A 24,032-nucleotide genomic window follows, 5' to 3' on the forward strand; every position below is an offset into this window, starting at 1 on the left:
TCATGTTCCTGCGACTGTTTATATGCGACCTACCACCATGGCTCTGTTTCCAGCTTTTGCAGAAGTAGAGAGTAACAAAGTTGAAGATTCGTCCAAAGGTGATTACTTCTTCATGTAGCACTCGATTTAATACGGATTGCCATTCGCCTCAATACTCTGCTGTCATCATGTTGAGAGGATAACGTTAAACCTGTTGAACTACGAGCTAACGTTAGCTTAACATTAGCTGTCTGCCGTCTGCCTGTCGTTGAACCTGAAAGACAGAACTTGGCGTTAGCTCACCTTCTTGTCAATTAGGTTACATTCCGCTACAGGGTTACTACTGAAAGCCAGGATCCCTTCTGAATATTTGTTTGCATTTGGTTTGCCTCGTATAAGATGTTAGGATGTAGTAGTAGTAGTAGTAGTAGTAGTAGTAGTAGTAGTAGTAGTAGTAGTAGTAGCTGCTCCTATAGTAGTAGTAAGGTTGTCACATTCGCATAACAGACCAAGCAAAGCAGGCGTTATTGTTGTCTTGTGCGTTAGAAACGACATTCCCGCCGGGTTGAAAACAACCGCTTTCTTTCATTTCTATATAACAATGTGACCAAAATATGGAAATGAAGGCTTGATGATATTCTAAACGGCGTGTGTTTCTGTTAATAACCGAGGCACTGTTATCCACATCAATTTTTTAGTCTTGTTTTAATAATACATGGGACATAGATTTACATATATAACATAGAGAAACCTGGTTATCAGCAGCTCTATGTAGACATGATTCTAGTACTATCCAGGTTCTTGATCCTCTGTGACAGTGCAGGCATGCCTTGTCTTATTCACATGGAGCAAATCTCTACCAACTGAGTTAACTCAGTTTGTTTGGCTCTAGCTTCTCCACCTTATCTTCAGTAATGCAAGACGAGCAAAAGTATCACCTGCATTATTAGTACATGATGTACTCAACATCATGGTGTCTCAATCCTCCTCCTGATCACTGAATGGTCCGTGTACGTTTTGATAGTTTGTTTTTTCGTTTGAACCACAAAACAGAATAACGAGAAGTTTGTCGTTTCAAACCAAAAACAAAGAAACGGTAAAAAAAAAAGAGCCGTTCTCCGTTTTTGGTTTCTGAATCCAAAAACGAAAAACGACTAGACCAAATTCAAATAACGGTCCGATTTTGTTTTTTTGAAATTCCTTTTTTTTATTTCTCCGTTTGAATATCTACATTAAAAGAAAGATAGGCTGGCCACGTGACCCGGAAGTAATAGTAAATAACTCCTATAAAAATAAAATCCAAGCTTTTAGAACTGTCATAATATGCAGCACTAACGTTATACCAGAGTAACGTTAGAAGAAAAAAAATCTATCAATAAATAGGCTTATATAACCTGGACCGAAAGAAATATGTTAGCAACAGTAGTTTATTACAGTGCTTTAATATCGTGCCTATCCACGTACACATCACCAGTCACGTTTAATGAGCGCATGCAGTAGTTAACCTAAGAACTTATTGTGTGTGCAGAGTTGTTACGGTTAGCACTATATTATATAGGGGAGAGCCGGGACAGTTTAAATACTTTTTATTTAAACGTAATTTACAAAGCGATCATATCGCACTGAAAGCTAAATATTTTGTCACTATAGCAACCTAAACCTGTCCTCTGTCAAATACAGTTGCATTTTCAGCTTTGAACAAAACAGCTGGTTTCTCGTTATTCTGTTTTGTGGTTCAAACGAAAAAACAAACTATCAAAACGTACACGGACCCTGAATGACATTCTTTTTTTCATCCACTCTCTACTTTTAGAATTAGACTGGCTGAAAAATAAGAGTTTTCGGACTGGAGATGCCCTCTCTCTTCACAGTCGTTTTTTTGAGAAGACCAGTGACAGTGAGAGGCTGAACCAGAAGGAATCAAGGTACAAATCCAAACTAAAAGCTAGTTTCTTTGCTTGCAGACACAACACTGGGCATTTGACTTTGGGCGCTCAAACATTCAACTTTGTGGTAGCGTCTTTTAGATTTCTTTCTTTTAGAAACCCTCTGTCAGTGTAGGGCACCAATTTTATTGTTGCTTCTATATTGCCATTTCACCTTTTATGTTTTTCTTGTTTCTATGTTCTTATACTTGCATCAGTTTTTCTTCACTGTGAAGCACTCTGTTTAAAAAAAAAAAAAAAGCTAAACAAAGATAGTTATTTCTTGAACATTAGTCAAATAAATCTTTGACTTTACATGAGGCGGGTGTTTAATGGGTTCTTTGCGTCTCTGACTCGCATTAACGTTGAGTTCACCTTATAATCCTCAGTGTAGGCAGAGATGTGAGCTCTGCGGAGGAGGAGGAAGAAGAAGGTAATGTGCCACCCAAAAAGAAGAAAAAGAAGAGTGAAAAGAAGAGGAAAAAGAAGAAAAAACACAAAAAGAAGAGTGGAAGATATTCAGACAGCAGCGGGACTGACTCTGAAACCATTTTCCCCAGTGACCTCAAAAGGGTCAAAGAGGCAGATAGGTAATAGACTCCCACTTTTACATCATCCATGCTTACACTCTTAATCTTATATATAATATCAGTGACATACTTCTGCTCTGCATTCATGGTTGGTGTGTGTGTGCATCCACGCAGTCCTCAGCCTGCTCCGTTAGCAAGTTGTTTCTCCTGGTTGGATGACCTCCAGTCGCCCACAAATCAGCCGTTCTGTGTGGACCGTAAAGCAGACCCATCCAACTGGACCTACAAGTCCCTGTACAGAGGAGATGTAGCCAGGTAACACACACAAACAAGCACGCACGCATACACTCGTCTCTGCACTACTAGGGCAGTGCTGTGACATCTTTCTCCTTGGATTTTTTTCATTTGACAAAGAGTGAGTGTCTCTTTTATTGACCATCCCTGCTCACGCTAACTTCTTTCAGTAGGTTCTTCAGTTTATTACAAATCAAAAACATCATTGCGCTTGGGAAAGACTCTCTGTGACTCTTTGGAGGAGTAAACATAAAAGCTTGCATGTACTGAAGTAGGTTTAAAGACTACAGTAGCAAAACAAATATTTACTTGATAAAAATGTAGCGCGTTATAATTTTAAACGTGATGTTTAAACTGTGTGTGTATAAGGTATAAGAGGAAAGGCAGCTCGTCCTTGGGATTGGACTTCCGCAGACAGGGCATCAGCTGGGAGGAGTCAGAGTCAAATAAGAAACAGAAAGGCGGGGACAAGAAGAGAGCAGCAGTCCGATACTTCTCTACAGTCAGTCGCCAGCTACTGAGGTCCGAGCCCCCTATTCCTACATTACCTACGATTCCTGAGTGCGGTGATGCCATCGGCCCCGCCTCCTTCCTCCCGCTGGGTGACCAGGAGAACAAAGGAGCAGAGACTGGTAAGAGATTTAGCCAGTTGGTGAAGTGGGGGGGAAGTCTTTACATTCTCAAAAAGTCAAGCAAAGCTGGTGTGGTAATTTAATGTAAATGTCAATCCAGGTGACAGGGTGAAGACATCGGTAAATCCTCTCGGTGTGTACGACTCCTCAACGGCCCTCTGGCTGCAGGGGAAGGGACAGCAGGAGCAGACAGAGCCACAGAAGCGGGACATAGCGACGGGGCAGAGTGCAGCGCTTTTGGCTGGAAGGACTGAAGAGTTTAACAGGCGACTCAGAGAGCAGCCGGAAGACACGCAGCTATGGATAAAATTCATACGATACCAGGTGTGAAAACTTTTGTTAATGTATAGACTACTGTGTTATTCTGCTTCACTTGCCTAGTCTCGCATCGCCGGACCTATCTCTAGAGCACTGCTACTTCTGAACCTCATCATCTCCTCTCTCACTCTAGGATGAGCTGAGCGCAACAGTGTTTGGAGGCGAGGAGGAACAACAACAACAACAGGGCAGCGATTCGGCCGAGCGCCGGAAGTCTTCCTACAGAGCAGTTCTGGAGAAAAAGCTGAGCATTGCAGAGCGTGCAGTGGCCACCAACCACAGCTGCATAGCTCTACAGCTGGAGAGGCTCAGGATCTGCCAAGAGCTCTGGGAGCCCTCACTCCTGGCAAAAGAATGGAAGAAACTGGTCAGTATACAGTCTTTATTTTTCCATAATACTCACTCAGTGCTTTTGTATTTCAACTATAGCTGCCCTAAAAAAGAGTGGAAAATTGGCTGCGCTCTATTTTTATAGTTGGTTCATTCATTCTCACACTGCCTTTTTACAAGCAAAGGCTCCTACACGTTTTATTAAAGTGCTCATGTTATGCTCATTTTCAGGTTCATAATTGTATATAGAGGTTGTCCCAGAATAGGTTTATGTGGTTTAATTTTCTGAAAACGCCGTATTTTTGTTGTACTGCACATTGCTGCAGCTCCTCTTTTCCCCCTGTGTGTTGGGCTCTCTGTTTTAGCTACAGAGTGAGACATCGCACTTCTGTACCATCTTTGTTGGGAGTCGCACATCCGCAGTAGCTAGGTAAGGACTACTAGCCAGTCAGAAGCAGAGTTTGAGGGCGTGCCACGCTAGCAGCTAGGCGAGCATTATAACGTGTGTTACAAAGTGACGCACGTTCATCACGGAAGTAAAGTCTGGACTACAATAGAGCTGTTTGGAGCTGTTGGTGAACTGTATTTTCTATTGGAGATGGTAAGTCCCTTTGGGGTGGACTTTGGGCTTTTTCACTTTATAAACCAATAACGTGCACAAAAAGATATATAACATAATAAAGGAAAGGGGAAAAGCCAAAAAGCATAATACGAGCACTTTAAATTAATCACTTTCTATCAACCTGACTCTCCAGATGGTTTGTTACACAGAATCATCTGAGAAGCAGTTACTGGATACTGTTTGGAAACGGGCAGGAACGGTTAACTAGCTAAAGGGCTAACTTGTGTTTTGTCTATTGTATTTCAGGTGTTCCTCCACCCAAACAGTGCCCCCTTGTGGAAAGAGTATCTGCTGTTTACCCAGAGCTACTTCAGCAACTTCACCGTGTCGAAGGTCAACTCTGCCTATGGGAAGTGTCTAAGCACGCTCAGTGCGGTGCGGGACGGTAGCATGGTCTCTCACCCGGCCCTGCCAGGACTTGAGGAGGATATGTTGGGTAACAGAGATTTTGTTGGTCTGGCAAGCAAAACTAGCTTCTACTTATCCAATGTTCCTACTCTCAGAGTGGCTAACAGTTACATATTCAGTTCACCTGCTGAATTTAATCACTAACTACTGTCACAAGAAAATCACGCATGAGTCATCATGTTCTTATTTGTTTGAATACAAAAACTTTTTGTTCGTATGCTCAATGCTTATTAAAAATTGTTGTTTTTCCCTGGTTGTCTTTTCTTTCTGTTTTAGATATCTTCACCCAGCAGTGTCATTTCCTGCGTCAGTCTGGTCACTCAGAGAAGGCGATTTCTTTGTTTCAGGCCATGATCGACTTCACTTTCTACAAACCTGACAGCGTACAAGAACTGTCCACCAAGCAGCAGGTAAACACACACACACACACACACACACACACACACACACACACACACACACACACACACACACACACACACACACTAAACCCAAAAAACTACTCGGGCTCTAAACCTAGTCCTCACTTTTATATTTAAATTGTAAATCAAAACCTAATCCTGATAAATAATCTTGATCTTGACTAAAAGGAATAGTTTGACATTTTTGGAAATACACTTATTTGCATTCTTGGCCCGGTGCAGGGACTTCCTAGCCTTGTGAGACCGTCCTGATCTCGCGAGCTCCAGTTTTCTACTCTCAGATCAGTCTGGCATCTTGAGATAGAGAAAATTTGGAGCCGTGCCGCCAAACGACCGACCAATCAGCGTTGGTTTTGGGGCGGGTTTAGGTATGGCGCAACGAGAAGCGACTGTTAGTCAAACAACATGGCAGCTTCCACGGATGAGATGTGCGTAGCTATCGCACAAGTTTTATCTGAATTAGAAAGTATTCCTTCACTGGAAGAAGAGCAAAAAACGGCACTGGAGGCTTTTCTCTGAGGAAAAGATGTTTTTGCTCTTCTCCCGACTGGTTTCTGCAAGAGTTTAATCTGATTGGTTGATTTGGCCCGTCTATCACCGACATAGGCGGTGATAGACAGATGGTTTATCCAATCAGCTAACCAGTATTTTCGCCCCTTCCCAAAAGTTCTCCAACGGAAAGTTCCCAGATGGACATGCCGAGCAAATGTGAAGCAATCCATCTGGTGGAGTCAGGTTAGGGACTAAGTGTGTGTGTGTGTGTGTGTGTGTGTGTGTGTGTGTGTGTGTGTGTGTGTGTGTGTGTGTGTGTGTGTGTGTGTGTGTGTGTGTGTGTGTGTGTGTGTGTGTGTGTGTGTGTGTGTGTGTGTGTGTGTGTGTGTGTGTGTGTGTGTGTGTGTGTGTGTGTGTGTGTAGGTTGAATTCTTTGAGCCGTTCTGGGACAGCGGGGAGGAGAGGGTTGGAGAGTTGGGGGCCAGAGGTTGGAAAGCCTGGATGCTTCAACAGGAGCGAGGAGGGTGGCTACAGCCCAGTGCAGGTAAAACACTCCGACATCCTTTTAACAAAAGTGAAGCAGGCTTTACTTTATTTAGTGTTGATGTAAATCCTGGAATAATCTTTAAATTGTTTGTGGGGCTAATATCTTTATTTTTAATCTTTTTTTTTAAACGGTCATCTTCTTGTGTGTGTTTGTGTGTCTCCACAGAGGAAGAAGAGGAGGAGGAAGAGGACGAGGAGGAGGTGAAGGATCGGAGCCAGCCCAGATGGACAGTCTGGTCGGATGTGGAGCAGTCTCGCGAAGCAGCTCACTGGCTGCCCTGGAGGCCGGACAAAGCCAAGGGCCAATCAGAAGAGGACTGCGAGGACCCGGACAGACAGGTACTGATTTAAAGTGTCTCTGCTCATGTTTTGGAAGCCATTTACAATGTAATAACATTTAAAGCCACCATTGTAGGTGGGACCACTTTGTTTGACTTCTTCGTCTCTCTCTCTTTCTCTCCAACTGTAGGTGTTGTTTGATGACATCGGGCCGTCCCTAATTCATCTGTCTTCACCAGAGCTCCAGCTCTGTCTTCTTCTCCGTTTCTTGTCATTCCTGGGACTGCCTGTAGACTCTGTGCTCTCTGCTGCCCCCTGTCAGCCTGGCCTGCTGCTGGAGAGCCTTTCTCTGCTCACTCAGGGTAAAAATGGCACCGTCAGTCAGAAAAATACAAACTAGCTATTTTCTATATTTTTTTTATACCATAACAATCAACTTAAAGCATATCACTGAGACAAAGCTGTGTCACGTCTTAGGTAATGAGCTCAGGCATCCTCTGACCTCCCAGGACCTACCTGAACCCGGGGTTAACTCTGTAGGTCACATGACCACTCTCCAGGGAACAAGGAAGTGGGTGGGGCTTGGGAAGCAGGGCGAGAGGTTTGTCGCCAATGTGTTCGATACGGTCCGACCTGTCCTTCCCGCCCACCACCGAGCCGCCCTGTCACTCAGCCGGATGCGGTACGAGAAACTCAAGGTAAGAGTCTGTTTATTTGACTCAAGTTACATCATTTAAGTCGACTGAGTTTCAAGTCTAGAAAGGGTCTGGTATTTGCACTGATTTACTTTTTGCATTTTGTATGTGTACACGTCAGGTCTTGCGTTGCCTGCGTGGCAGCAACAAAAAGCGTGTCCGCTCTCAGGGAAAGAGCAGTAAGCGCATTGCCAAGCAACTGCTCAAAGAACCCGACAACCGCTCCTCGCTGGTGCTGTGGAGGGAGTACGCCCACCTGGAGTGGATGCTGGGCAACCTCGACGAGGCTCGCAAAGTCTTCTCCACGGCGACGGCGATAGGGGGAACCAAAGGGCTGAAGAGCTCCGCCCTCTGTGAGCTGTGTCTGCTGTGGGCCCAGCTGGAGGTGGAGGACGGGCCTAGCGTGCAAGGGGGAGGACTGACTGATGTCACCGTGTCCCCAGCTGTTGGTGTATTAACCAGGCTTGCGGAAGGAACCTCCTCATCCTCCCAGCCCCTCTCGCCGGTTTCCATCCTGAAAGCCAGGAAGTCGTATGAACAGGCTCTGGCTGCCGGCTTGTCATCTCTGGACCAAAACCCCCACAAGCCTCAGGCCAACAAAACAGGTTCCCTTTATTGACAACTTCTGTGTGTTTAATCTGTTGTGGAGGTGCACGGAGAGACATATCAGTGGTTTTTGCATGTTTGCAACTGTTCACTCACTGTTACTGCTGGCCCTTTTTCCAAACATACCATACCATTTGTTTGATTCATGAGCGCATATTTATCAACTTCTTTGCAGACTGTTTTTTAATCATTTAAGTACAGTAATGTGAGGCATACAGTACAAGATTAGTAGTAATTGGTCTGAAAAATGGAACAACAACCTTCAGCAATAAGTAATTATTACCAGTTACGCACGAGTTCAACCTTTTCTCACCAAATACTAATTCCAGATCCTCAACTTAGAGTATCTGCTCATACCAGGTACCTTTTTTATAATGAAACTGACAGAGAAACTGTATTTATTGTGGATTGGTCCCATCTGGCCACTACCCAATCCACTTTAATCAGGTCGATATCTGTTCTGATACCGATCTGGAAGATTGGATTGGTGCATATCGAATTATTCAGAATAAGAGTATAATATTGTTTCTAAAATAAACAAAAGCATAGCCAAACTAATAGTAGCCACTGGCCTCTATATTGGATACCACCGGGTCCGATGGATTTCAGTACGGCAACAAAACTTTTCTTCTGAGTCGAGCTAAAGTATTTAGTTACTTGTAGGAGTAAAAGCCAATGGGAAATCTTAGTAATGTAAAAGAAACACATGAGACATCATTTAGATAACATTGTGACATGTCACAGTAGGAAAAGCCCCGGTGTAAATAACCAAATGGCTGAATTCCACGTAGTGCATGCTGGCTCACTGTCGTTGCTTATTGGGACACTTGAATAGAACAGAGCTTTTGTTGTTATTAGGAACACCTGTGCTTTTCCTACTATGACAAGTCTAAATGTCTCCAGCATAAAACGGCTGCCTTTCATCAATTTGATCTTGTCCTTATCTCATCATTTCACCAGCAGGTGACGAGGACCTGCTAGGAGAGAAGCTGAGGCTGAGAGGCCTAATAGGCTGCTACGCTCTGTTCCAGTACCTCACCATGGGCATCCAAGCAGCTAACATTGTCTACAGCCAGGCTAGAGAGAGGGTGGAGGAGCTGCACCGCACACTAACACTTGACAAGCAGCTTAACCGTAATGAAGAAGCCAACCTTGCTAGCACTGAAGCTAGCCAGTCTGCAGAGGGTTCCAGCCACGCCAGCAGACGCTATGTTAACAGGCTAGCTTCTGAGTGTGAGGCATTAGCAGTGCAGCAGGCAGCGTTGCTTAGGTACCACAACAGCATCAGTGTGTTTCCACTGGCAACACTGAGACAGACGGTTACCTCTGCCCTCTCTACCTGGCCCAGCAGCGCCCCTCTCTGGAGCATATATGTCCAGGTAAGCCACGGCCTCCATTTCATTTTTCAATCATCATGGGTTCTAATCAATCAATCATTCATTGGCAATGAGCTTCTCTAGATGTGTTTTTACCAGCGCTTTGCACCTTTTCTGTACCAAATCAGTACTTGTGTATTTTGGCATGATGACCCTCATGTGACCCGTGTTTCAGGTTGAGAACCGTTACCATAGTGCTGGCCGGGCGCGTCGCTTTTTTCACTCTGTAACCAGAGACAACAGCAGTTTGGTGCCACGCCTCTTTGCCATTGTTGCTGAACAACAAAGGAAGCAGCTGGTGGACGCTGCTCAGAGGTAAGAGCAGACAGCATGATGGGTAGTTGCAGGGTTTTTGCCTGCACTCACGTTGTATGGGAATAAGCATTGTAACAACTTAGAAAGATGTAATCACTGATGCCATGCTCATAGTTTTCTCTATGACTTCTATGTGTTATAAGCAAAGAAAACTAATTTTCACAAATACTTTCTATCAAAATTCCCATTCCTTATTAATAATTCTGTATATATAAATGTATGGTGTGTATAGGTCTTGTTGCCATGATGCTGCCTTGCCCATCCTGCCAGAGAATGGCCTCAGCAACCGTATCCGTGGACTGTTTGAAAGCGCCATAGCAACAGAGATGGGCTCTCACTGTCCTTTACTTTGGAGGATGTACATGCACTTCCTGGTGAGATAGCAAATAACACTCATACATTTACTGCCCTTGTGAGGACACCATATTGACTTGAACTCATTTTCGATCTTTGACCTGTCAGTTGAAAGAAAAATAAAGATTAGGGGAAACTCATGATCCGTTTAAACAGTTATCCAATCGTACTCTTAACAGCATAGTTACAGACTTCACTGAAAGGGGCAAATGCCAGCTTTCTTTTCTTTTTTTTTTTACAAAATCAACTTGTCAGTAAGCTGATAGATGTTAAGGGCAGTTTCAAAAGTTACATGTATCCAGGATCAACGCAGTAACTTAGCATTTAGCATCATCACGGATAACATTTGAACACAAAAATGTGCATTTCAGCCTTTAAGATCGCATTTTGTTGTGGATATCATTCTGCTTGTTATTATGTGACTTTAGAGTGCTGCCTATTTTCTCCTTTTCCAAATATACAAGTATAAGGCTAACACACATAGGAAGACCAGCCTAAACAAACTTACTTTGTGTGTAATTTGGATATACAAATATTGACAGTTAGTAAAGTCTTATGCTTAAGCTGTGTGTGTTTCTATGTGTTTGTATTTGTAGGTGTCAGAAGGAAAGGGTGATAAAGCCACAGGGATCTTCTACAAGGCCTTACAGAATATCCCCTGGGCTAAGGTGAGCTACAGGCATCAAAGTGATATTTCCTAACAGCAGTTGACCTCTGTCTACTTAATTTTTAAATTGTACATATGAGAACTTCATTCTCTCTCTCTCTCTCTCTCTCTCTCTCTCTCTCTCTTTCTCTCTCTCTCTCTCTCTCTCTCTCTCTCTCTCTGTGTGTGTGACACGCATATGATCAGGGTTTGTACATGGATGCAGTGCAGCTGTTCCCTGAACATCTGCAGGAGTTTGTAGATCTGATGACAGAGAAAGAACTCCGACTCAGACTGCCTTTAGAAGAACTGGATATACTTCTGGAGGACTGAACATACATCTCATTCAAGAACTTGAGTTGGCTTTACCGGCAACATGCCAATGAAAATATCAGCACACTTGATAGCAAGAACAGGAGACCCATACTGTACACAAACTCAGATGCTTACACACAGCATTAAACAGTGAAGTTGCAGTCATCTTATGGGCGAGGAGCCATCCTTTGTACATGATATCTAATGCTTTATTTTCACAGCAAACCACAAAGACTGTTTTATTACCGGACACTGTTAATAAATATATAATTCTCATTCATGTGTTGTGTGCTGTTGGATTGTTTATGCATAGCTTACAGTGCATGCACACTGAGGTTTAGGGCCTGTGTTTTAAATGAAATATTATATTATAAAAGTCCATGACATGTTACTAGTAGATGTGATTGTAAAGAGCAACTGCACATTAGAGTCTAATGAAATAAATGTGTTAACCAATACTGAGATAAATAAGAGAAGAAAAAAAAAGACTGTGGAAAAACTTAACACTGCCTCAACATTTAAAAATCATGATTATCATATTTTAACTGTGAATGCTAAAATGTGAATGCTTCAATTTGTTCATAATGCTTTGGACACCCCGTGTTAAGAGACTCCAAATGAAGATTAGGTTAAATAAAACTGTATCCCTGCACCTTGGTGAAACAGAATCTTACCCAAATACCAAGAATAGAAAGAGATCAAACTGGCACTAGTGTCAAGTTCTGAAAGTTGTCACTTTTCACGTGGTGTGATTTCCATCTTTCAGTTATTTTGTATATTAAATGTAATCATGTGAACACTGCTATGTAAAATCTGTCACAGAGTTTAGGCCTGAATATGCGTTGTTGCTGTTTTTGTTAATTTAAATCATCTTCTGATTTTAAGAATTACATTTTAAACATGGAATTGAGTCTCATTTTGAGACTATGTCCGCGGTAAGTTTTATTCATTCACTCCCTCAACTGACCGGTACCTGAAAGTGTTTAGGCCTACCTGCACTATTTGTATATAACTAATAAAACGGCAGTGGAGTCGCTCCCTCCTGCCATCGTTGCCGCGCCGTGGTTTGACGCATTGCAGATTCGCCCTGGCCAATCAGCGGCCTCTGTACAGTGTGCAGAATATTGCGGGTCTGCTCTGTCCAATCAGAATCCGCCTCTCAAAACCGCAACTTCCCCAGTGCCACGAATATATCCTTCCGCCTGCATAAAACTCTGTCTAACACAAACTAGTCCGTCACTTTCCACAGATAAAAAAACAAAACATAAATAGATACGAGGAAACCTCTCACATGTTTCTTTAAAAGCAAACGACCACTACTATGAACGACTCAATTATTTTAATAAAAGTTATAATTATCTTTTTCCCCCAGACACGTATCCTCATGACCACTACATTTCACTATTTTTATGACGATAAAACACATCATATTACAGTGTTATGTGAAATGGGTCAAAGAAAAGTTATGTTTTTGCCTGAATATATTGTTTTATTTATAATCTATTTGTAATGATGATGCTACACTAACATTTTAATTTAGGCCTATAATGTCAACGCATACAGGTAGGTACATTTAGACACCCGTTGCAGTTAATCAGGTTTCAATAACACTAATGTGTGTCTATGGTTTTGATACCAGATGTAACGGCAGCAAGAGACCTCAGCAGCACAATTTGATTATGATTGGTATGAAAAGTGGGATTCATTTCATTTTGTATTGCGATACTAATGTCAATCGATTCTTCTAAATCTCTGATTACACAGCATTAAGGCTGGATTACCAACAGGGTAGGCTAAATCAGGCAACTGCCATGGGGCCCCGGGGTCACTTTATGTCATGCATGCAAACTTGTTAGGGAATGTGCACCACTTAAGTACAATATCAAGTAAAGCAGGTCCTGCAAAATTAGCTATTTTTCCCACGTCTTGTAGAGGGACCTTGTTTTAAGAGCTTTGATCTTTTTGTGCATATAATAAAGTACATACACATTGCACAGGGGGTTAGGTGTCAGTAGCTGTTGGTCATCATATTTCGTCCAATGGTTAATCCAGTTTTACACAGCATGCAAACCCTTTCACATTAAAAATCTTATTGTACCTGTCCTTCGCTTCTCTTTCTAAATGAAGACTAGTTTTTAAGAAACCTGGATACTCCCCCTTGGAAGAACGTGCCACTTCAGACGCTACATCAATAGAGCAAAATACATCATTAAAGATCCCTCTCACCCTGGTCACCCACTCTTTGAACTGTTACCATCTGGCAGACGCTACAGAGCTGCCAAAACTCGAACCACCAGACTCAGAGACAGTGTTTTTTTCCCCCACAGCCATCAGCACACAAAATAAACAAATAATTAAGTAATTACTGCCATCCTGCAATCCACTAAGCACTTGCTGCGCTTTAAATACTTTTATATTTATCTATTTATTTAATTTGTATCCCACTGAATGTCCTTTGTCTTGTGTTTTTATGGGTTTTTTTGTAAAGTGTTTTTTTATGTTGGAATGCATCACCTGAGTGTCACATCTAATTTCGTTTTATTCCTATGCAATGACAATAAAGTCTTTATATTCTATTCTATTTCTAACTTCCCTGATGAAACATGACAACCACAAAGGCACGTACGCGCACAGCAGCAGTGTGCATGTGTGCACGCACATTCACGTTTTTAAGAGACGGAGAAAGAGCGAACGGGCTTCACTGATTGAGCGACTTTCCCCACAGTGCGGAGGAATACAGTGAGCCGTACAGCAGTGGTTCGTCCTGCCTGCCCGCCTCCAGCCAGCCAGCCTTCTTGCTCAGTGGCAACCTTCCATTTCCTCTCTCCCCTGTAGCGTTAGCAGACCAACCTTCCTAACTCAGACATGGTGAGTATTTTGTCAACCATAGTTTGTGATATTTTCGACTTGAATTTGGGTTGATTTGACTGAATGCCAGCCAGGGGTTCTTAACGCTCTCCCGGATAGTCATTTTGCTGAAATATCCCGCAGCCTCCATTGCAGAGAGCGGGAGTAAAATTGACTTGTACCGTTAGCTAGCTTACTACGCTAGCTGGTAACACTGTGGCGGCTAGAAATAGCATATCACATAATTGTTGCTTAAACTCGTAACCGCGATTACAATTATAACGGTAGTTGATATTATCACACGCTGAAGTGAACACTAGCTAGTTACTTGTTACAGGTGGCCACATATTGGCAGTAGTTGCGGCGGTTCGGTTGGCTGCCGATGTTAGCATCACAGCTAACGTTACACCCCCCCAATGAGGCAGCTGTAACGTCTGTCAAATATGCATTTCCGCGTCGGGGTAGCTAGTAACGTGAGTCGGTTTCCGCCATTAAAAATAATAAATGAAAAGTAAAATTCATTTTATTTCTATGGTTTCCGCAGTCTTTCTAACGTTACAGACAAATTTTTTTTTTGATGCCGATTTGCACCGAAAGCTGTGACCAATTAGATTCACAGACATACGAACCGAAACGAGACTGACGGGTGGTGTTGGTGGGGTAGCGATAATCCACAGATCTACACTTCAGTTCTGGCCACTGGTTTCTGCTACTATGGCTAATGAATATTGTACCCATCTAATAGTATTTATATAGGTTCACATTATCGATAGCTATCAAAGTAAAACATGTTACCGTTGAAAAAACTGCACTGGTAATAGCTGAGAGTCCTTGTTAGGTCACAGAATACCAGATACGTTTGTTACCGTTAAACCTGTTATTTGAATTATGGTATTTGAATACCATATTGAAGTGAATATTTTTGGGTACTAATTGATTTTTTAGAAGAAATGTCTTGATGTCTTGTATATCCTAACTACTGTACCTGAGCATTGCAGTCAAGACATTCCTACAAACAAGGAAATGTACCTCCTTCCTACTTTTACAGAATTGTTTCCATAACTGTAAAATCTGGTTGGTTTGTTTATAAACAATGGCAGCTTCTTAGTCAGTGTCCATGGAACAGTCCCAAGGGAGTGGTATGAAATGCAGTCATTCTGGAAAATTCTATAACATGGCATGGTGGACCTTTTTCTTTAGGCTATGTGTAAGTCTTAAATGGACAATGACTTGTTTGACAGATGCAATCCGCTGAACACATAGTTGGCTCCTTGATCTTTCATTATGCAGTAAAAGCCCCCTACTTCAGTTAACTCCCATCAGTTTAGGGCTGTCCTCGACTAAAGATATTCTTAGTCGACTAACACTTATACAATTTTGTCGACTAATCGATTAGTTGATTTGAGGTGGTTAAGACTAGAAAAGCACAATATAAATGTAGTTAATTAACCATCTGTAAAACTGAGTTTCTCCACAATTAATCCTGCAAAAGCACCACTTTAAATCTTGTGTTTACCATAAATGTGCTCAGAAGTTTCTTGGAATTAAGTAATTAAGCATGAATAAGCATAAAAAATGACTAATCGAGTAAAGAAATCTTAGTAGACTAAGACCAAAATGACCGATTAATCGACTAAGAGGTGGCAGCCCTACATCAGTTATGTAACTATTTATTTTAAAGAAATGCTGCAGCAACATATCGCTTAAATCCATGTTTGTTGTGGATTATTTTCTAGATCACATCGTAACGTGAATTTTGGTTGCTTGTGGGTCTGACACATCCTCCTTGCAGTACATATAATCCTTGACTAACGCTGGTTTGTGTCCTTGGGTGTGTCTGGCTTTCTGTCCCAGCAGCTCATTAACTGCAGGAAAGTGTTATAAACTGTATCCCAGATGGGACATATTTGCTAATCATAGTGCTATAATAAAAACTAACGGACCCCTCCTTTTTAGAAGACCTGGGTCAAAAACCAGTAGACTGCTGTTGTTTTTACACCAGTAAAATGACTGTAGTCTATTTGAGTTGTATGGTAGGTGGTCTCAGCAGTGTGCACATCCAACTTTAATTTCTTGAGATATTTGAGATACTTGCAACAGGACATTTCTTATTAAGGATACCATTAATTGTAGCATATAACTTTGGGTTATTTCAACTAAAGTCAGTTGGATAATCTTAAAAACCCAGTTGTTTGGCAATTGATTTCAAAGTAGTCTGACAGGTTTTCACAAGGAGTGAAAATACTAGGAAGAGCTGTGTTGAACTAACAACTTTGCATTTGAATGTTCCTGTTAGATTTTAAAAGGATATCAAAATGGATATTCTAGCCCCCTGACAGACTTCTTTAGTGTTTCTGTATCTACCTATTGGATTAGTTACCAAAGGTACGTGGTTGGTTTGTTGTTGCCATAGCTACATTGACAAAGTTTGATACAGGAAGTAGTTTTAAGTGGAATTGAGACATCTCTGTTGCAGTTGTCCCGGTTCCTTTCCATCTGTAGGACTTGTTTTAAGGCAGAAAGACTTGTTTGGTCAGTCTTACTGTGGTTGGAGTGTGAATCAAATGTCTTCATGGTTAGCCCACTTGAAGTTTGAATATACTTGAAACAAAATATACATTGGTGTGTTCTCATAGCTTTGATCACTGGATGTCTTTACACATCAGCATTCGTTCTGCATGCTACCTATTTTATAGTGTAGTGATTATAAAGATATAGAATAGGCCATAGCTTTTTTTCTTCTTCCAAGAAACATTTTCTTATAAAAATGACCACAGTTAGATGTTTTATGGTAATCACAAATTGAGTTTTAGTAGCAGTAGTGGAATCTGTAAATTTCACTAAAACCCTTAGTTCAATTTTCTTAATACTGCCCATGGTTGCTGTTAAAGTAAATCATAGGGCCTACGTGCTGAACTCACACACCATCTAACAGGAACATGGTCTTTATTGCTAGGCATTGCAGGGCCTTGAGAGGAATTTGGCCTGAGTATAAGAGGGGTCAGCAGCTTGTTAACCAGTGTTGGAGCGTGCACACACATGAACACGAACACATCCCCTCTGTCATTATCAGCAGCCAAATTCTGAAAGCCTAATATTTATTATTTGACAGTACTGCTAATACCTTGCAGATCAAAGATTTCAGTTTTATGTTCTCACCTTTCCTCCCTCTCATTCTCTCTGTCCTTAAGGTCAGACAAATACAGAATATAGTTAGGATCAGATATCAATATTTAGAGTATTGATTATGATCATTAGCTTTGTGCTTTCAGGGCTCGAGAGTGCGACCAATTTGGTCTCAAATGCGACCAAAATTTGTAAGGGTGCAACTAAGATTTTTTCTAGGTCGCACCGGTGCACCTAACGTCCTCGCATCCGCTGTCTCTCCACTAACGAAGCGATGTCGTTTATATCAATATGGTTTAATGTTGCGTTACATGACCCATTCCTTCTGGAAAGCCGTGCCTGTGTTTGGATCTCTCCTCCGTGCAGCCTCCCCCATTCACTCACACACCGGCCGGCTCACCTGCAACATGGAGAGACACAGCGCCGCTGGTCCAAACTCCCGACATTTGTCTACAGTTTTAATTGTTATTAACACAGCTGTATATTGTTAAGTATGAGAGGGAAACCTGTGTTGGTACCGGTAACTCTCTGTTACTGCGGCCGCCAGGTGAAAAACACATGAGAAGTTATTAAATGCAACTAGCTTCAGTTCGTTGAGTAATAGCGTGTAAGACGGAGCCTGCTGGATTTCTTCGTTGTGTTGGCAGCAGTATATTGTAGAGGACGCACTTTATCATTTGAACATCTGTTAGAATGCATTCATGCACATTCTTATGAGTGAGATTGGTGCTATTATAAATTGAGGTTTGTAAGAAGGGCAGTTTTCCATTTTTGGCTCATTTTATTTCAAACAAACCTTAACCCTGGACTCATGGCAAACTCCTGGGGTGTATCACTCAGAATCTGTAACTGTGTGGAATAGGGGCTCCTGTCAGAGGGGGCCATTTGGTGTGACCCATGATGCTGTCTAGGAGGTCAGCAGGCAGCCACCTGATTCTCCCTAGGAGCTGCAACTGTAGCAGTGAGATGACAGGCCACAGTTTAACACATGCATATAGACACACACACACACACACACACACACACACACACAAACACCCGTGACCTCCCCCAGTCTGGATACTGTTACTCTCGCACACCTTGAATCAGTTTTCCTGACACATTTGGGTGGCCTGTCCTGACCTCTGTCAAAGTGTTGAAGGCTATTCTTCTTTTAAACCACTGCAGGAGGTGGACACTTCATCTGTGCATCCATCTTTACTGTACATCTGTTGGGGAGATGGACTGACAACTAAGCCTTAACTGTCATTCCTAGGCTTACACACACACACACACACACTTGTACACACACTGACATGGAGGGACAGGGAGTGGGGTTCTTCATTGCCTCACCCAGCTGGAGTCAGATGCAGCCAGGGAAGGACAGCGTCTGGTCACGTTCGCTCACAGTGCTTCAAGACACAAGGACAGAAAGAAAGTTAGGCAGGCAGCATTATTGAAAGACAGACCGGTGGACAAGTAACCAGAAAAAAACATCAACAGAAGGATTGACTTTTCCATCAACTCTTCATCCAGCTCATTGAAGAGAGACCTTGCCTGTCAGGTCAGTGCCAATCCACTGACCTTTGCCACTCCAGGGAGATTGTGAAAACTTCTGTCATCCAGACATCCACTCGCACTGGATGGATTGAAAGAAGAGTCGTGCAATTATCCAGTCATCTGATAACCATTCATGTGTCCGTCTTACTATCTACCTATCCACAAGGACTAAAATTGTAATCTGTTTTGCCGTCTACCCAAATCAAAACTCAAATCCAAAATGTTCCTCGTCAATACAGTTATGTAACTATAGAGATGGCAAAATCTGCTGTCCACCACTCCCTCTGTCCATCCGTTTTACAAATCAGGAGCAACTGATAGATGTCTGGCCATCGTTTTTTTCACCCACCTATTCCTTCCATCCTAAGGCATCATTCCTGCCCTTCATGCCATCATTCCCTCATCATGCAGCCTAAGAAAGCCGCTCTGTACCCAGCAGAGGATGAGCTGGTGAGCCTGTCCACCGTCTATGACCTCTTGGATGAACAACAGCATTACTACAAGGACCTCATCCAGCAGCAGGAGAGGAACTACAGAGCCTTCCTACAAATGCTGATGGACTCATCATCTAGCCGCATGGACAGCCTGGTTAGAGAGATGCAAGACCTGAGGAACTGCCTGCAGAGAACCAAGGCTGAGCTGGCCGAGGTTAAAAAACAGGGTGTCCAGAACAGCAAACGGGCTGAGTGTCTGGCTGAAGGTCTGGTGATGGTGCGAGGGGCGCTGGATGGCCTCAGCGTCAAATCAGGAGTAATTGGTGGAGGTGCAGGAGGAAGAGGTGTGGATCTGATGCAATGCAGAGGAGGTGGTGGGTTAAGGCTGGATGGAGGAGGAAGAGGAGGTGGAGGCAGAGGTGGAGAGGCAAAAAAAACTGCACCAAAAGCAGTGAAGCTGGTGGCAGACCTCACAGATATCCACTTTGATGACATAAAGGTTGTACACGGATGCACAATCAGAGTGAAATGTATGGGTTAGCTAGAGCTTTTAGCATCGCTTAATGGTATATTGGTGTTAATGTATGGCTTGGGGATAGCCCAAAAGTCCTACTGTCCCTGTTTTGAGATAGTACGTGGTTAATGCTGTTCTTGCTGCGACTAGATGTTAGTATATGTGTGCTTGGTCAGCCAGTCCCAAAAGTAAAAAATCTTACAGTCTAGTTTGTACCAGTTTCTGATCCAGAGTTCTTTGTCTTTGTGTCTGGTTATGATCGCAGCACTTTACAGCACTTTACTGTTTTTTCAAGGTCAATACCGATTATTAGTAGTTAATAAAACCAATAACCGATATTTGGAACCAATATGCATTTACAGTGAAAATGAAAATCTTTAAGCCAAAATTAAGATTTTGGAATGTTACAAACTCCAACACAAAACTTTGTTTAAAGGATTTAAGCCATTATTTAATCATTTGAAACTCAACATAATACACAGTAACAGTCAGATAGTGTTGTGGACATTAAGTCAGACTCAGTGGTGAGTGATACCGAAGCAGAGGGACAGCCACAGAGCTGTAGCGGAGCCAAAGAAGACCACTTTTTAATTATCGGTTATTGGGCAATTAAAACACCGATACAGATAATCTGAAAACTGCCAAAAAAATGGGGACGATAATCGGTCTATACCTAGTGTTCTTGCCACCTGCCCCCATTTAGTGTATGATCACTTGCTCCTGTTTGACTTGTGATTGTTGCACAATTGTGATGGCTGTTGCTGAGTGGCTATGTGCTAGGAAGTAGGGTTTTTAACATCTGGGATGTAAATTATTAATATTGCATCGGTCTAGGAAAGGTTTATTAAAACCTGTTACTATTTGCATCCCGACCTTTACCTGTAAGATTAAGCTATTTTTGTATTTTAAAAGTGTCAATTTTCTCTTTTCCCTTTTTTCCACTTTCTTCTGTCTTCCTTCCATTTCTGTTTTTAGGCTGACCAACTAACAGAAGAGCAGATTGCAGGTATGGTGACAACATAAAAAGACAGCATTATCACCTTTAGCAACAAACACACAGTCTCTGCATAGGTCCATGCATTATCACATGGAATACAAGTTTTGTCACTAAAATTTCCTTCATCCTTTCCACTACCTTCTGTATTTTTTGTTGTCCCCTCTTCCCCTTGTGTCTGTCCAGAGTTCAAGGAGGCCTTCTCCCTGTTTGATAAAGACGGAGATGGCACCATCACCACTAAGGAGCTGGGCACTGTCATGAGGTCACTGGGTCAAAACCCAACTGAGGCCGAGCTCCAGGACATGATCAATGAGGTGGACGCAGATGGTATGCTGATTCCGCCTCAACATGACGAAGGATTTCGTTAAACTGGTCGTTACAGACCCTTTTCAACTATATGACTGGTTGTTATCATAACTTACTTCTTCTTTACTTATTTCCTTTCTCTCCCCCCTCCAGGCAACGGGACAATTGACTTCCCTGAGTTCCTGACAATGATGGCGAGGAAGATGAAGGACACTGATAGCGAGGAGGAGATCAGGGAGGCATTCAGGGTCTTTGATAAGGTAAGATGTGTTTATGTGCATGTTTTGTTTTTGTGACCGTCTTGAAGCAAGAAAAAAAATTGATTCTTAGATGCTTTTTTTTTTTCTCCTCATCATACGCAAAACTCATTCATCTGAAATCAGAATGTCCCTAAACTTAAGCCGACAACCAAGGAGGAGCTTGCCTCTGTTTGGCCTGACCATGATGCTTGATAAAGACTGTCTTCATTGAAAACTGTGTGACGGACTGTACGCTGTATGTGTGTTGGGCAGGATGGCAACGGTTACATTAGCGCAGCAGAGCTGCGTCATGTGATGACTAACCTGGGGGAAAAGCTGACCGATGAGGAAGTAGACGAGATGATCAGAGAAGCAGACATCGATGGAGACGGACAGGTCAACTATGAAGGTACAGGAGATCAGAGACTGTCTTGAAATTGAACCACACGATTAAGTACGTTTTATGGAACAAGGCTAAATGATGTAAGCTGACAAATGCTCATGATAGACAAAAGCTCTGTAATCACTTTGTGTCCAATTGCTGTTTTTTTTTTTTAAAGTCTGATAATCATTTTTCACTGTTATAGTACACAATTTAATCACTATTCCTGATGAGTTTTATTGTTTGTTTTCCCCCCGCAGAATTTGTTCAGATGATGACCGCCAAATGAACTGGGTTCACATTAAAGACAAAGAATCAGTCAAATGTTTCACTTACCTCTTATTGCAAAAATCTACATTTATTCATACTGTTCTGTATAGACAACTTAAACTGAATGTTGGAAAACTGAAAATCTGTCCATATAAACAAGCTCAAAAAAGGTAAAAAGACAAAACGGAAAATTCTAAATGAATCTGCATGTACTGGCTTGTATTCCCCGCCCCCCAGCGCTGAGCTGCCCAATCAGATCTCTACTCGTTAGACAAGCAGCCTCTCTGCATCTGGCTGGTTTGGCCACTGCTCCTCTGCTTCCTGGTTCCATCTGCCTGATGTCCCGATGATCATATGGGCTGTTCAATCGCCTTTCTTCTATGACTTCCTGTTTTTCTTTTTCTTTTTTCTGTTCTTCATGCATGCAGCTTTAGATGGGTTACTGTTGAGAGCCCAATGGCAGAAGGCTGTTTGGCCTCAGGTTGTTCTGGGACCCACATAGAGGAGGGAGGGGTTAGTTGAAAGATGGATGGGAGTGAGTGAAGCAGCAGGACCTTAGCCGTTTGCTTCCCTTAATGAAGTCAGTGACAATAGATATTTTTAAGAAATTTTTTAAAATGGAATAAATAAGAACTCATTTTAGATTCTGTGTTTATGGCATGTCAGGATACTCACTTTATCCTTTGTGTGTTTACCTTTTTTGAGGGGGAAGCTTGGGTGGGGCATAGACTTAAGCCCCTTGGGTGTTGGATGTGTATCAGACTTATTAGAGGGGTTGGGTGGGCTTCAAAGTTGATGATATACAAGAGCGTCTTTGAGGCAATATCGATATCATTAATATCAGGTTTTGCAAAGTTTGGAGGTTTACAAACGATGAATCTGTGGTTATCACTGAAGCATGTTTCTGTACTGTATATTGCCTCAAAGGTTGCATGTGTCTACGGGTGGGGGGTGATTTCAGTAGTGGGGACAGGGTCGGTGCTTTGCGGCATTTCTATCTTGTGTTTGTGTGTGAGTGTGCGTGCGTCTGTGGGTGCGGCGAGGCCCGGCCCAGTCCAACTGTTCTGTCCAGTTCAGTTGATCTGCATTCCAAGTTGTACAAGCTAGTCTTTACATTTTGTTTTTCCAATAAAATACCACGAACTAACATCTCGTATCGGGTCCTTGTGTGTTTTGTTTCTTAAGAATCAGCCGACTAGTGTTTTCTCTGTGAAGGCAGATTCTGTGGGGGAAGTGCTGCTCTTATGACTCATCTGTGCTACTTATTTCATGCAATGTATTTCTGAGAGTGTAAGACGTAGACACTGAAGACGTTTTAGGAGGGGAATCGGGAGATTTACATTCCTAAATCTCCTAAATGAGCAATTATCAGAAGAGCAGAGTTAGTCTGGTTTTCAACAAACGTGAGATGAGAACCGAAAAATAATACAAAACGTTGCAACTAGTCTCAGTCTCTTTATAAAATAAGTATTTGCATAGCAGCCAAGCTGTTATTTAAAGGAATGATGGGAAATAGAAGGCAGTAATTAAAGGTCAGGAATAAAGTAATGCTGAGCTAGGCCTCTGCCTATTAAAAGAACACCATGGTGACTTTAATTATCTTCCCTTGTTGATACAGCTCTTAACAAGAAGCACTATCAATGAAACCGGTAAACGAATACATCCTATCAATATAACTAAGGGAAAACACAATGAGGGAAAAGTTGCAATAAAGGAGGATTTTTAAAACTCAACTATTCAAAAGTCTGTTGACTAACATGCACACACGAGGGAAGGTTATGGACACCAATGTGTCCTCACTCATTTAGCGGTACAATTTGTGCATGGAGGGGTGTCACAAGGACTTGAGATCGTCCAAGAACGTCTGTCTGCAGATGAGGAGCTGTTGCTAGGCAACAGAGCCTGGCATGGGGTGGGTGGAAGTGAAGGAGAGGGAGCAGATTCACAGTGCATCTTAAAACCCTTAAAAGCTCTCCTCCTTAAGATACCTCCCCTCTCCTCTGGTTCAACAGCTGATATTGTGGCTTTAACAGATGCATCCAGTGGAAGTTTTACAGTCTATGACAATAAAGGCTTCTCTCTGTGCTTAATTACTAGGGAGCTATGTCAATAAGCAGTGTGACTTTATGTTTGTACTACTGGTACTTGCACTGATGCTACTTCCTAGTATATGCGTACATTATAAAATGAAGCTGATGATTCTGATTATCGGGAAGCAGACAGATATGGAGAAGTGAAGGTGTTACATGTATCTATGTAACACATACAATTAGCTCAAGTTATGTAACTGTCTG

The 24,032-nt window shown here is 42.3% G+C and overlaps 2 protein-coding genes across 3 annotated transcripts; both read left to right on the forward strand.

The window, feature by feature from the left end:
- Positions 1 to 5: 5 nt before the first annotated feature.
- Positions 6 to 11,364, forward strand: nrde2 (NRDE-2, necessary for RNA interference, domain containing). Of its 2 annotated transcripts, none has more exons than XM_028566667.1 (19): positions 6 to 98; positions 1,793 to 1,904; positions 2,294 to 2,494; positions 2,609 to 2,749; positions 3,098 to 3,360; positions 3,461 to 3,684; positions 3,812 to 4,045; positions 4,877 to 5,066; positions 5,315 to 5,448; positions 6,376 to 6,496; positions 6,665 to 6,837; positions 6,968 to 7,139; positions 7,255 to 7,475; positions 7,594 to 8,077; positions 9,039 to 9,457; positions 9,630 to 9,769; positions 10,002 to 10,143; positions 10,720 to 10,791; positions 10,977 to 11,364. In XM_028566667.1, the coding sequence occupies exons 1-19, from the start codon at positions 23 to 25 to the stop codon at positions 11,100 to 11,102; spliced, it is 3,645 nt and encodes a 1,214-aa protein (XP_028422468.1). In that variant the 5' UTR covers positions 6 to 22; the 3' UTR covers positions 11,103 to 11,364. The 2 variants fall into 2 exon arrangements, with proteins under 2 accessions (XP_028422468.1, XP_028422469.1); XM_028566668.1 differs by having other exon boundaries at positions 9,042 to 9,457.
- A 2,416-nt stretch (positions 11,365 to 13,780) lies between these two features.
- calm1a (calmodulin 1a) lies at positions 13,781 to 22,892 on the forward strand. Its single transcript, XM_028565088.1, has 6 exons — positions 13,781 to 13,952; positions 20,520 to 20,550; positions 20,725 to 20,868; positions 21,001 to 21,107; positions 21,360 to 21,495; positions 21,729 to 22,892. The coding sequence occupies exons 1-6, from the start codon at positions 13,950 to 13,952 to the stop codon at positions 21,755 to 21,757; spliced, it is 450 nt and encodes a 149-aa protein (XP_028420889.1). The 5' UTR covers positions 13,781 to 13,949; the 3' UTR covers positions 21,758 to 22,892.
- Positions 22,893 to 24,032: the final 1,140 nt, after the last annotated feature.

The sequence above is a fragment of the Perca flavescens genome, chromosome 20 (genome assembly GCF_004354835.1).
Source record: "Perca flavescens isolate YP-PL-M2 chromosome 20, PFLA_1.0, whole genome shotgun sequence".
Taxonomy (NCBI): Eukaryota; Metazoa; Chordata; class Actinopteri; order Perciformes; family Percidae; genus Perca; species Perca flavescens.